The sequence below is a fragment of the Pyxicephalus adspersus genome, chromosome 9 (assembly GCF_032062135.1).
Source record: "Pyxicephalus adspersus chromosome 9, UCB_Pads_2.0, whole genome shotgun sequence".
Classification (NCBI taxonomy): Eukaryota; Metazoa; Chordata; class Amphibia; order Anura; family Pyxicephalidae; genus Pyxicephalus; species Pyxicephalus adspersus.
In genome coordinates this window covers 21149258-21164438 of record NC_092866.1, presented here as the reverse complement: position 1 = coordinate 21164438, position 15181 = coordinate 21149258, and the positions used below count along the sequence as shown (strand labels likewise).

The 15181-nt window shown below is 37.0% G+C and overlaps 1 protein-coding gene across 1 annotated transcript in view; it reads left to right on the top strand.

Moving 5' to 3' along the window:
• The window catches only part of HSD11B2 (hydroxysteroid 11-beta dehydrogenase 2), a 30562-nt gene extending 22645 nt beyond the window's left edge, over positions 1-7917 (top strand). Inside the window, exon 5 of the mRNA XM_072422903.1 lies at positions 3968-7917. Coding sequence (XP_072279004.1) covers positions 3968-4320 — 353 coding nt within the window. The 3' untranslated portion in view covers positions 4321-7917. The remainder of the gene's footprint in view (positions 1-3967) is intronic.
• The last annotated feature ends 7264 nt before the right edge of the window (positions 7918-15181 follow it).

Sequence of the window (15181 nt, the reverse complement as noted above, 5' to 3'; positions counted from 1 at the left end):
TAGTAAGGGCTTGCTTTAGGGCTCTATTACTACTTGTTGAAAACCTATAAATACTTTCATGTCCATAGTTTAGGCACAAATGCACCGTAAAGTTTCACATTTGTTGGATATTTTTGTACCTTGAGAATAATATAACTTGAACATTAAGATCTGTTTTAGGTAACTAGGCCCACCCATCATGAAATAATTTAAAACCCAACAAAAAGAGTGAGAGAATTTCATAAGATTGATACCAGTTACTTGTGTTAAATACATAAAGCTTATATTGAATTTTAAGTGGACTGGGTAATCCTATCCTTTCCTATAAGAAGTCCTAAATAATTTCAAGAACATATTAGGTTAAATAAAAACATATTTTTTCCTAATAAACAGTTGAGTATTGTATACTTCATCTGCCATATGCAAAACCAAAGCAGATGCAGCTAATATATAACGTTAGCTTATAAGTATTAAATGAATAAATGTCATTCTATATTCACTAGACCAGGCAGTTTTGTAGGTAGTTTGAAGCTCATAGAATACCCAATGGAACTCGTTCTCCTCAAAACACAGTTTTTGTTTTGTAGATATAAAGCAAACCTTTTTATTTAGATAGAATAGAACATATGTGTAGTTTTAATTGCATTGTGTCCTATTTGGGAGATTTCTTCCAAAGAAAAGAAAATTATGTCTTAGATATTTGTCCCTGCAATACATGTTCTCATAAGTATATCTTCCCCCGCATACTGTTCCAACCGAAAATTTTGGATATTTACTTCCTAATGGTCATTGGACAAAAATGCAGGGTGGGCCGATCCATGTTATATCCCAGGTATACAAGATACTGATTAGAATATATGCTAGCAAGGCTCCCACCTACACGAGATATTGGGAAAAAGAATGGGAGGTAGTTATTTCCCCCTTAGAGTGGGAAAAGGCTTTTATTCTGACCCATAAGATGGCACTTCCTTGTAAGGCCCAGGAGACCAATTATAAAATCCTTTCCAGGTGGTATTTATGTCCCGCGGATATCCATCGTATGTCTCCTTCAATCTCTGATCGGTGCTGGAGATGTGACTCCCAACGGGGCACGTTATTACATATCTGGTGGGAGTGCCCGGGTATTCGTAAATTATGGGATCAGATAGCTGATATATACAATAGCATGACTGGCTCTAATTTAAAGATAACCCCTCAAATGTCGTTGCTGTCCATTCTTCCTGGGTCTATAAGGGCTAGTAAGAGGGACGTGTTTAGACATTTTCTTACGGCAGCTAGGACAATTATACCCCGAAAGTGGAAACAGCCCTTGTTAGGGCTGTACAACATATGGAAAGGTTAGTAGCAGAGGATGAGAACAAGAAGGAGCAATACAAGCTGACGTGGTCCGTTTGGGATTGGTTCCAAAAATCGCCCCAATTTAAATCGATCTGGCAGTGAGCCTTACGGAGTGTAAGGGAGTTGTAAAGTTTAATATAGCTGGGTCTACAGTGGGTTCAGAGATTGATCATGCAACAGGCCAGTGGGACATCCTTCCCCTGCCCCTTGCCCAATCCCACGCCTACCCCTGGGCTAACTGTTTTGCCTTTGTTTATGTTTGGGGTTCCATGTTGGCATCCCCAGTTGTAACCGGAGAGGTGACGGAGAGCGGATATGAGGCTCTCGAGGGTTATTTGAGTTATTGGATTCCGAATATAGTTATGTTTCCTCACTCGGGCAATAAAAACTGATCGACATGGGGTGTTCCCCTTTTGTGTTTTCCTCACACACCCCTTATGTTTTTTCCCCTAAGGTTGACCCCACTTTATTTCAAGTAATGATATGTTAATGTAAAATGTCACCTTTTTTAAGATGTGTTATTGCAATAGAGGGCTGAGAGCCCCAGTATTTATGCATGTGCCATTTTCTATACATGTTCTGTTATTTATATTCAATAAAAAAGGATTGAAACAAAAATGCAGGGTGATCCATACCTGGGCCATGGACAAAAATAAAATAAGCCTTTTTTTTACTATTAACAAAACTTAAAAAAATACCCTTTAAGAATGTCTGCCTGCATTTTCTTAGTCAACCATTTTTGTGTTGCAGTTTTTCCAAATACTTAGATTAAGACTGTTTGTTATTGAAGAGACAAATCTGCACACATATTATGAGGGTCATTACTGTACTTGGATAACCTTCATCTTCCGATCATCCGAAACAAGTAACTAACTCAGTGTCCAGACAACATAATTGGTCTGGTAGACCACAATGGATCAATGTGGCCTAGACATAGTAGAGCAAGGTGAAATGTCCCTTTTTCATCTGGCTTTTATTCATTAGATCTGGTTAGAAAAAAATTAAGTTTGTTCTGACCATTTTTGTAATATAAGAAACACAATTGACATATAATTATTGTTTCTGTCCTTCAGACTATTTACTATTCCTAAGCTTTTTCTTTTTATGAGCAAAATCATTTGATATACTTTTTTGTTGTCATTTGTTTCTTCCTAAAATTTGTTTCTTCCTAATATTATCAGTGTTCATTTACTACTAGTAAGAGCTTGTTATTACTTAAGAACACTTTTCTATTAGACTTTGTCAGACATGTAGAATATATGAGGACATCATTTAGGCTGAACACGATTTCCATTTATTTTGAAATACCGTAATGCTTGCTGTATTGAATATGACTTAATTCAATTTTTGTATGAACTAAGCATATGTATGCTGTAGACCCAGTTTGGATGTCAAGCATTTTATGAACACAGGTACAAATACAGTTTCTGTAACTGTCAAGACAGTCAGCAAGGGCTGTGGGAAAATAAAATATTTGTAATGTTAAAAAGACAGCTCATACAAATGGAGGAACCAGAAACCATTTGAGTGTAAGATCCATTTGCTCCAGTCTTATTTACTGCAGAAAATAAAATATATATGATTTCATTGTGTTGAATGCTTAAGTCAAAGCTGTGTTTTTGGATAAGTATGAAAGGGATAAACCCTTGTTCTGTTCTGGCAACTGTTGCATTTTTCCATCACTTTTAGTACTGGTGACACAGAAATAAAGTTTGAAGTTGCTAACCTTTTGCTTTATTAAAAACTAAAATAAAAAGGCACTTTGGTTGTAGCTACACTTAAATCCCCTTCCCTTTTGTAACTTGGTGAGAGTGTTGTGTAATCCCCTAAGAAAAGTTTCCAACTTCTCGGGAGTCCCCCCCCCCTAGTACCTGTGACAACTGTAAATGGATTTTAATTTGTAGTAGACAGCGCCATCTCCTCCATTAGTAAAAGATTTGCTTTTGCTTGAGAGGACAACATTTACCGATCTGGGTTCCATTGTTGGCGGTTCATTGCACTGTGGGCAATACCATTTGTTCTTGCTACTTCCATTCTTCGAAAGAAGTGAATATTTTAAAAAGATCTTACTCCATGAAATACGTAGAGTGCTGGGATTTGATTTAGAGGGAAACGTTGAACACTCCTGGATAATATTTGGCCCAGCAGTCCTGCTAAGGTTTCCAAAGACTTAAATATACTCTTTAAAGTTTTATAAAAAGGGCAAAAACAGACGTTGGGCATTGATTTCCCCAATTCCAGTAGCGAGGTTATAGGTCACTAGTTTTCAAAACTAGTATGCCAGTCAATTACAATGCTGGCTAAAGCCATTTTGTAATACATCATAATTTACTTTCATTCCTATAAAAGAGCCTTTACTGGGATATAAGGTTGATATTCTTAATAAGCATTGTTTTTCTATTTACCCCAGGCTTGGCCACACATACCTACTAAACATTAGTGAGCTCAATTCTTCATTTATGGTTGTTTTTCTATACCTTGAAAGTCCTAGGTGTATTCTTTTTATGTTTTGTCAAAGTGATAATAAGCAATGAACACTGTGTGTGTGTGTATAGTATATTTACATATACTGTATATAGTTTGTGGTAATATTCAGTGTAAATTTTTTTACATGTTTGTTGCATTTTATCTCATTTGTGTTCAACTTTAGGTGCACACGATGACAAAAGCCATTGGGAAAGGCAGCACAAGAAACTCCTATCCAATTTACCTAATGAACTTCTCCAGGAGTATGGTGAGGAATATATCAGTGAAACCCAAAATCTCTTTTTCGAATATGGGAAGACGGCATGCACCGACTTCAGTCCTGTGATAGACAGTATAACTGATGCCATCTTATCGGAGAACCCTAAAGTGAAATATTATGCTGGCAAACAGTTATGGCTCCTCTATTTCATTGGAATATATTTACCTTCTAGCATCAGCGACAATTTCTTCAAAAGCTTATTCCTAAAGGGCAAGATCATGCCAAGAGCTTTGAGAAAACAGAAGAACACAGAGTAGAAGGAATCTCATCAAGCCATACAATTTCTATATTTACCATGACAAACTTATTTCTCTGGGAGCCGACTTGGCACAAATTCAAGGCAAACTAAATGACAATAAAAGGCACTGGCTACGACTCCAAATGTATGATGATAGGCCACCATAATTAGATGAATGACTGACATCTAACCTGGGCGGCCCCTTGGGGAACAAATATACAATGGCATACTCATACATATATATACTATATATTAGTTTCTGTTATGTAATGGTAAAAGTGCCTTCTAATAATGAGGAAATCCTATCACTTTAAGGGACCAGCACTGGGAAATTAGAAGCTCCAATTTACCCAGCAAATTTCTACCAAGCCATGTTATATTCTGTTCATTTTCACTCTCCCTATACATTGGAAAGGACACAGTCAGGAAAATCATTATGTGATTAGAACATGTAAACTCAGAGCACTAGAACCAACTTGGGTTTCTTTGGCTGAAAACCCAGAACTGGTTTTGATAAAGGAATCCATGACTGGAATCTTCTTTTAAAATATTTTTTCTTGATTGAAACTCAATTTGATTTTGGTGTTTTTATTATGTATGAATAATATACAATTGACAATTTGGTTTCATTAGTCAGATTACATAAAATATGGAGGTGATATTTGATAAATTATTAACAATAAAATGGTTATTTAATGTGAATTTACCAGACATAACAATGTGAGTCTGACCCAAACTTTTCTTTTAGGATTTATATAGCCTGTAAGGATTAGAAGCCTGGTTAGCTTATATTGCTTTCCAAGGGAAGATTTCCTCTCCCCTACTGTCCCAGTGAATTCTAACCTTTTACACTTTGCCCTGCCTTTGCGGGTGTATCTTGGAGACTTTGCCTGTGTATCTTGGAGATTTAATTTTCATGTTATTGGGATATTGTTTTTTATGGCTTTCTGAGCTAGTCTCTACTAAACTAAACTGACTTTCTCCATTCCTTGTTCAATGAAACATAATGTCAGTATAGTGAGTGTTTTGTGGTCACAGGGTCACAATATGTCTCCAAAGAAAGGGTTTTTAAAAAGCTCCTATTCACCTATATAGCTATGAGCATTATGGAGTAATCTATCTTCAAAGTTTACAACAGAGGTACTGAGATCTTGGTCAATATTTAGGAGAGGTAATCACAGCAGCCTGCCATCTTTATAATGTAAACGGGCACCAGATGTTTCTAAGCTTTTAGAAACAGATTGAAACTTACTTTCAACTAGAGCTGAATTGTCCAACATATTGCCAGCAGCTGTTTCTCAGTTGGATCTCTGGTTAGGACACATGTGCCAAGAGTAGCGCTGAGACTTCTAAACTTTCACTCTTTCTGCATCATCTCACCGGCTCTGTCACAGAATACTGGTGTTGTTTCTGTACTTTCACACATCTGCTGGTCCAGGACAAACAATAGAGGCCTTCTATCTGTACTCCTTGCGCTACGTCTTCTCACTGCTGCTTACCTGTTCTAAAGTTGGGCAGCTTGGTGTCAGTCTTGCCCCCCTTCCTCGGTTCCCCAGTGCCCCTGCCTTGTTTCAACCTCTTCAGGTGGTATTCTCACCCACCTGCCTTATGTATAGTGCCCTTGGAGTCAAAAACGAAACCAGGATCCTGAAGACATGAATGAGCTGACTACCCAAGCAAGTCTGTTCTGCAACCTGTGGCTTGGAAATGATTTCATATCTTGGACTGCACAGCAATATTTTTGTACCAAGGCTGAACCCCTTGTGTATAAACAGGCCAATGCCCAGTTGCAATCTGCTAAGTTAATAAGGGTTTACTGACATTTATTTTGTGCCCTTTTTACATTTCTTACCATGTTGTTTTTGTAATTTGGCCCACCAGGTGTGGAAACAGCAAGCGGCTGTTCCTCAGATGAAACTGGTTGGATAAGCCTGCTTTAGTCTTTGTTGTAAACTTTGAGGAATTAACTCATAGTGCATGCAGCTAAATAGGTCAGCTTTATATTAGAAGTCACACCTATAGGAACAAACTTAAGCTAGTTCATTGAGGCATACAGGTGTTTTTTTTTTTAACCATAATAGACAATACCTTCTGGAATTAGCTTCAGGCAGGGTTTTTTATTTCAAAACTTCAATGATCACTAGGCAGGCAGAAGCTTTAATGTTCACTAGGCGGGCATGCAGGCAATTTCTATTTGCTTGCTAATTTTGTTCTAAATGTTCACTAGGCAACCTTTTCAGTGTGCATGCTATATAAATCCTACAGAGAAGGCCAAAGCTTTTTTTGTCTTTGTGCAATAGCAATATATAAAACATGAAGGGTTCAATATAAAAAAAATCAAGGGGTTTGTGATGTTTTTCATTTACAAGTTTGTTTTAAGGCTGAAAAATAACTTTTATTACAAAATCCATCCAACAAGTAGTGCTGTGCCCAACACTCATAAACATACTTGCAGTATTTTTGTAGGTTATATACTGTAATTTAACTGCTGCCACATGCTTACACAAGCACATGTCTACACAACGGTAACTAAGAAACAAATTTATAGTTAAAGGTCAAGAAACCTAGTGCAATTCACATACATACAGTTTCTGTACATGGGAAACGTGACTGATGTTTTGTTTAGGAAACAAACTGAATGAAAACCTAACCTATAACTTCATTGAATGTTAATAATATGTACATTATTTTAAAATTTATACCTTTTCCATTTATTGCTGGGCTAGATAGTGGAACAATTGGAGAGCTCACTCAACTTTCTGGACACTTTTTTCCAATTTGCTATGAAGGGATTAAAGTGATAATGTCAATTAATTCTCAATTTGTGAACAAGCTAGATATGAGTGACACAAAAAGCTTTGCCAGAGAAAACTGGGCCTGGCTGGGCGGCAGATGAATATTGAATGGTAGCTCAACTCCCCTTCCTAAAATAAGTGTGTTGAGATGCGCTGCTTTGATATTAAAAAAAACGTGTATCATGGTGCATTATGCACTCGAAAAAAAGTGTCTTATCCCAATGCCGGATATATGTTGTGTACACACACACACAGTGCCCTAAGCAGTGGGGCCAATAAATTGAACCATATACCCCTGGGTACATATATGGCATGAAGCAATCTAGGTTTATTATTGCCCTGTCACGTAAATCCAGCTAGACTTGCTCCAAACTTTTTCTTGGTCTAATACTTTCACATTTTATAAATGGAATACAGGTAATACTGTATAAAACACCTAATAAATATTAGACTTACCCAATGTCTTCTGTAATGAATATTCATACACTATGTACTATTTTGTGTTTGCATAGTTCTAACATATACCACATTGCCCTGACACATGAGAACTTGTAACTATTGCCAATATTTACAGATATTTGTCCACATCTGAAATCAATGGTGATCAAATATCTAGCTGAATACAGATTTGCAATATTTGTGTGAGATGTATGATGATTTTGTTATGTAATGATTATTGTGCTTTAAAAATCAGAATTATTTTTCTAAGGCATCAAAGTGCTTTCTCTTATCAAATTCTTGTCTAGTTTCTAGGAAGTAAAAGTATATATTTTTACATAAAACCACATTAAATCATGTGATAAAAACTTGTAAACCAAGAAGTGTCTGTGATTATTTTTATGAGCAAAAAATAAAAACTGACAAAGTTTATAAGGGTCACTACAAGCAAAATTGGTTATAAGTAGATTTGAGGGTATAGAAGTGATTTATTAGAATGATGAAACATTGGTAAAATCTGAATGTTTCAGCAATAAAGATGGCAAATTTGATCTATTTAATACTTGGCCAACACAAATTTCATAACTACTGGATGACTGATGGGTATATGGGAAGATTATGATTTTGAAATTCAAATAGATTTTCAAAGGCAAATTACCTTAATTTAATTGTAATATATCCTCAAAGTAATTTACAATATCACACATATATACAGTATAATCAATACCAAAGCAATCAATTTTTGATGACACATAACAATGTTCAAAAAGTAAAACATGTTGTACATGACCCTCAAACATCAATATAAATTATCATTTTAGACTTGATACAAGGGCCCTGTTTTATGAAAGTTATCCAAGGCTGGGGAAAATACACTTTCAGAAGTGAAGCAGGGTGATCCAGAAAACATGGAATGGACTTTCTAAAATCATTTGCTATTTGCTAGCAAATGTGTTGAATCCTGGACCAGATCCATTCCAGGTTTGCTGAATTACACAGCTTCACTTCTGAAAGTGTATTCTCTCCAGCCTTGGAGAGCTTTCATAAATCAGGGCCAAGGGGTTTATCTCCATTGTAGTAGGAAATTGTGAATTGTGCTAAATGTTTCACAGACGTTATGCTCTACGTCCTCGGGGTATAATGTACGACTTGAAGAATCAGGTCTGCAGATCCGCAGTTTGATCCCCACCACACACTCAAACACCTAGCTTTAGTCTGACATATTAGGAATTTGGGCAGGCAGGGCCGACACCAGTAGGGGGACAGTGGGTATTTCTGTACCAGGCCCCAATCAACCTAACTTTTCTAATGCTGATCTTGTTACACATGGGGAAGGGGGCCCAGAAAGTTTTAATAGCGGCCCTGTGGAAGGTGTGAATAAAAAGCAAGGCACCACACCAAAGGTTTAGGAGTGCCATATCGTTTCTTTCATCATATGTAATCATGGAGGGCCAAACACAACAACCCAACATGGGGGCCTATAAAGTTCCCCATTGAGCCAAGTTTTTACACTGGCAACTCATATTCAAAAATGCCCTATTAGCATTTTATACCAAAGATTTGATAACCGAAACATGCCTTCGGAGTTAAGATGTCCGTTTCTAAATAATAATGTATTATTAGGATTACTAGCAAAATACAATTCATTGAAGCATACCCATGTTGAAATCTGTTAATTTTTAATAGGTTTAGTTCGATTTTGTGGAAATTCCAGGCATAAAATTGTGTCTTAGCACATAAGAGAGTAATTTTGTTTATAGTAATACATTTACATATACTTGTCAGGCAAAACGGTCTATATTACAGTATTTCAGCTGTGTATTTTGTGCTCTAAAGCAAAAGCCAACCGGTGGTCTAGGGGCTAGTGTGCCACCCTAGCAGGGTCAAGAGTAGCCAGAGTTGGCCGGAGCCGGGGACCATGTCTCCTGTATAGATTGAAGGCACAGGGTGGTGGGCGAGTTGTCTCTGGCTCAGACCTGCGATGGGAGAGTGAGCGGGTTCTGGCATCATGACGTCACTCTGGGGGAAGTTTCTTCCCCTTTGAGTGACACACGGCTCCTCACACATGCGCGGTCAGGAGTCTGTGCAGATAGTGGTCTGTAGGTCCAAAAAGGTTGGCGACCACTGCTCTAAAGTTCAACTTTAGGAAGATTTGATGTTCCAGGGTGGCTAATAGGGTTGGTTGGTTTAGCTAACAAAATACTATATATTCATATTCTAATATGAAGGATTTTGGATCTAGATTCTCTACTAAGCTTTGTTCAATAGCTTCATTTTTATCCAAAGAAATGAGAATACGTGAATGTCTCAGGCAAAAATCTGTCACCAGTACAGGTGTCCTGTGATGTTGTTTAACCATCCAGTGTGCATGATCACTAAATGACTAATCCATTACAAAGGACAATTAAAGTACCGGCAATGGGGCACCTCCTGCTTGTCCTTTACCTTCCTTCTTTATGCTACAGGTTTCTTGATTCCTACTGCAGATACGCTTGAACTATTTTTTTGGCTAGGTCCACATGGACATTTTTAAAAACGCATGTAAGCGTTCCTACAGCATTTATATGCATTTTTATTAGCGTTTTAAAGCTTGCCTTAAAGCTTGTCTATACAACGTTTTCCCGCATTTTTAACACGTTTACAATTCAAGTGCCTATAAACGCAGGAAAACACCCCATTGATATCAATGAAATTGTTTACCTGCGTTTTCCAGCATTAACCTATTTAATTGCAAGCAACGTTATAGATAAAGCTTATAAACGTCCCTCAAGGAAACGTCCTGGTGTAGATTAGCCCATTGGAATGCATGGGATTTCAAACATGGGCCTCAGGTTAAACACGGGGAAAATGCCCATGTAGACTAAGCCTTGGGCCAGCGTTCTACTTTCTAACTTTAATGGGGAGCTTGAACAATATGCTACCCAATTGGCTACCTTCTCAAATGACTACTCTGTCAATTGTATCATTGTATCAAAGCATTTTTTTAAAGCAGCGTATAGTTTTAACATCACTTATATATAAATTATTGCATATATGTATACATATATATTCCATATATATTTTTTTCACAAATCTTTAGAAAATCTTCTATGCATTAGAACCACAGCAATTACCCATGATCTCCCAGACAAGAGAGACATAGCAGACAATTGCTCAATCAGTTGTAGAAGACAGGTTCCGTCAGAGATTATGAATTTCCTTAGTAGTTAATCTCTGGTTCTCAGAAAGCTCTCGAACACCAAGTAGCCCCTCCAACCTTCATTACCAGGGCCTGGAAAACCTCAACTCTCCAATCCTTTATTTGTGGAAACAAAGTCTGGCGACCTGTAAATATATTCTGCTACATTACAACTGCTTTTCTGGAAATGAACAAAACGTTATTTTCCAACCTAAACATGTATTTTACTGCAGCTGTAAAAATCCACATACCTTCAACTGTTCATAAATCCTTCATACACATCTTTAGGACACCAAATATTTTATAGTGAGGTTCAACCTCCATCCATTTGTTAAACAAGCAGGAAATTAAATGGAAATTTATAGGGTGCATATAGCTATATATGTTTCATACTGTAAAACTAGGATCTGCCCTTAAAACACTGGTATGTTTATTTTAAAATGAAAATACATAAAATACAAAGTAGTCATGCATTTTTTTATATTAAACATTATGGCTTACATACTATTTATAAAAATATGCTTTTCTCAGTCAGATATACTCAACCACAGGTCTATGCCTATGCAATCTGCAGACTTGGGTAAGGAAAAAGCACCCAGCCTTTCATATTGCATATATATCATGTAACAGAGAGACCAGCTTTAGAGCAGAACTAAAGTTAAAACTAAAAAGAAGCTGGACAGGGATTTTATTGCAGAATGGACAGGCTATAGCTCTTTTGCAATAAAACAAACTTGTTTGTAATTAAAAAAAAATCATGTCTCCTTGCACCATTGCCGGTACCTTCATATGTTAGTCTTTTGGGTTTGAGATCTTCAGCCACCTTGATTGGCCAGGCTGGAACGAAGTATAATTCCTGTGCATGACTATGGGGGGTCAATTATTTCCCGAAGCCAGCAATGCCAGTATCATGCACAGGTGGAGCAATGTATGTTATAGTTGGAGATGGTCAAGAGAGAAAGGTAGCCTTTGTGTAAAGCCTGAGAACATATAGGTGCCAAAGGCAGACCAACATCTCCAGCAGGCAAATAATTAGTTTGTTCTGTATCAGAGAACCAGAGCAGATCAAGTAGCGTGTAAAATATTTAAAGGGGTTAAAAATCACTGTACCGTACCAAATTGACTAACCTGAAAAAAATATTCATAATTCAAAATAAAAAAAATATTAAAAGTAATAGAGAAATGTAAGCCCTATGGTCCATAAGCTCTAGTAACTTCCATCCACAGAGTAGAATAAGAAAATCACTCTCAGATAAATATATTAAAATTGTGATCCTAACTCACTTTGGGATTTTTAGGGCAACTCCCAAAAATAATACAAGATGTTGGAATATGCAAATTCCTTTGGTACATCAATAGAAAAAACGATATATATCAACAGAAAAATCATAATAAGATGTGTATGAAAGAGAGAGAGAGTTCACAGTGCAGCACTCAAGTGAAAACAACGCGTTTCGCTAGTAGACAAACTTCTTCAGGACTAAGTGCATGTTATAAATATGTTGAGCACCGATAGCCAACAGAGGGAACTCCAAAAACAAACCCTGTCCCCAGGTAACCCTGTAAGCCAAAGCCTTACAAAAGGCATTATCCAAAACACATGGGATGAGTGTTTGGAAATCCATCACTGGCCGGGTTAACAGCAAGGGCCTTGTTTTGCAGCGTGCCATCCCTTAAAAGTCCCCATGTGAGCTATGATGACAATTTCAATATTTTCATACCAATCTCTCAACAGCTTATGAAAAAAATCACATAGTTTATAGTTCTAGAAAAAGCACCCCTCTTAGGTGCAAGCAAACACCTGCACAAGCATTTGCAACTGTTTATCAGTTACTGCTCCCAGGCGGCTAGCGGATGCCAGTATGTGCCTGGGAGCAGTAAAGGTTTTTTACAACTAGTGTGATGTAAGCCTTAGGTACCTATCTAAAGCAAAATAAATTGCCTATAATTCATCAAACTAAGATGAGAAACTGGAATTCATTGCAAACTAAAAAGTAGAAAAAGAGGAACTGAAACAGTCGAAGAGAAAAGCACACCAAGATAATTACCACTATATGTAAAATTTGTTAAAGAGCTTAAATATATCTATGTTGTAGGGAACATCTAGAAATGTTTTTTGTGCCTAAATCGTGCATTGAAAAATAGCAATTATGGTATGTTCTGGTATGCAAGTGTGCCTGGGCACTCCTGTGCTTATAGCCCCATAGCTGTATATCTGTAGAGAGATCTAGAACACTGCTGCCTCTGGGATTTGGTAATGTCACCCACCATTCTCCTGGCTGGAAGTTTTCACCTGAGGAAGCAAAGCCCTGCTTCTATCAAGATGTTTGCACAGAGACACAGCGCAGGTAAGTCAGTAATAGAATAAGTCTAATATATATTATTATATAAGAGTAAGTAATAGAATAATATTAATAGAGTAATAAGTCAGCTACAGGCAAACTACAAGCAATACCTCTAACAAGTTCTGTGCTACAAGTATTGTACTCACATGCTTCAAAAAATTAGATAAACATGTCAAGAGGCAAACATTGAGGAACATCCTAACCTGCTTCTTCAGTACATTGCAATATTTTTTCAAGTTGAACTTTAGGCAAATGAATAAATACACAAATGTTTCCAAAGTATTTTACTTCTCTCCAACCAGTTCAGCTTTAAACAACACAGTTGCACCTGGCAGGTTAAGAAACCCAGTTGATTCAGGTCTCCATCTCAACACAACCTGTTGAATGGACAGTGAAAAGAAAAGCGAACTAATAAGCTCATCCCTCTACCTCTCTTTGCACTGCAACACACCTTATTGGCTTCTTGGCATATCTCTCCATCTCTCAAAGCTCTGCTTTAGTAGACAGCATGAGACAGATTACGTGAAATTTAGATTTGCATTTAACGCATAAATATAGAGTCGATTTAATTGGTGCATTTTATATCTGCCTGGAGGTAAGTTTCAACAGTAAATACTTATAGTAATAACACACAAGGTCGATGTACTCTTTACTTATATTTGATCAAACTAGGATTGTCAGTTTATTGTTAGCTGTGTAAAGGTAGAAGTAAACCTTCCACACAAGAACTGTAAAATATAATCATAACACAGAAGGTATTCGCACAGCAGGTCAAAAAAAAAAATGAATAAAAAAAAAACCAGAACAATTTATTCCAACTTCCACAGAGCCGTTTTATACTAGTTGGCTCTCAGCTGTGCTTTTTATGGAAGAATAACAAGCAAGTAAGCCTTGGGGTATTCCATACATTTACCCAGGGATTTCTAGGGTTTGCATGCATTTGTGACCCCAACACCTGCAGTCTGGGACACCCTGATCGGACAGATTTGCAAACATCTGTGCTAGATTCATCATTGTAGTTATGAGTTGTTTTTTTTTTTTTACTAAAACAGATGCACCTAAAAGTTGGGGTCATTTATATGCACATAGAATTTCTCCAAAGCAGCAGCAAGGGAATAGATGAAAGCTGCAATAGTAAATCAGGATCATAAAAATACAATTCTGCTTCTTCTGTGAGCAATGATATGTGCTCCCTCTATCCCCACAGTAATACAGCTCTAAAATAGCATTTTGTCCTCCCATTTTTTTAAATCTAGTGCTTAAATTGTATTTAAACTTAAAATCAACATTATATTAAAGTTTAATATTTTTCTTTGTATGTGTCTGATGATCCTGAGGAATGGTAACTAAATTGTAACAGTCATCACAGGGTACCAAACCTATTACACAAACCTCACAAGATTTCTGATAGGAAATAGAAGTCAAAAAGAAACGTATAGGTGGAGTTTGTTGTTTGGGTTTAGAATTCTAATAATTACATTTAATAAATTAGGAAACGTCAATTATCCCTGTTTATACATGAACAGGCGTTGCTGCTAATTGGGTTGGGTGGCCCTGCAGGTGCGACCTCTTTGTACCTGTCTATGCACAGAACAGCTTCACATATATCTGTAGCCCCAGGGGGAACATACACATGGTGAATATTGGCCTCAATAGGTGAATGTAGCCACAGGTAATTCAAAAGTCTGATAAAAAGAATATTAACCATGGGTAATCCGCTTAACAGGGCACATGTTTTTGAAGACATATTTTGAATATAAAAGTGTAAATGAATCTAGATCGTGGTTTTTACAATCTACATTGTGACTTTCACCACTCTATGTCTCTGGTTCGCAACCTGCTGCCCGTGGGCCACATGCAGCCATTGCTATGCAGTTCTTTGGGTCCCATGTGGACTGGAGTCACTGTTTTGTCAAGTGAAAAATAGCCTTTAGACTAGTTTATAGTTAAGGATTTCTATGTAATAAAATTGTAATTTACCCCGGGGATGTCAATTTAATATATACCATTCTTACACATATACAATGCCAAGCCTTTAGTCATATAAGTAAGGAGAGGAAAGAAAAGACAGGCTTTTTGGTAGTATAGTGCAAAAACGATTATGGTTTATTAACACATACTTTA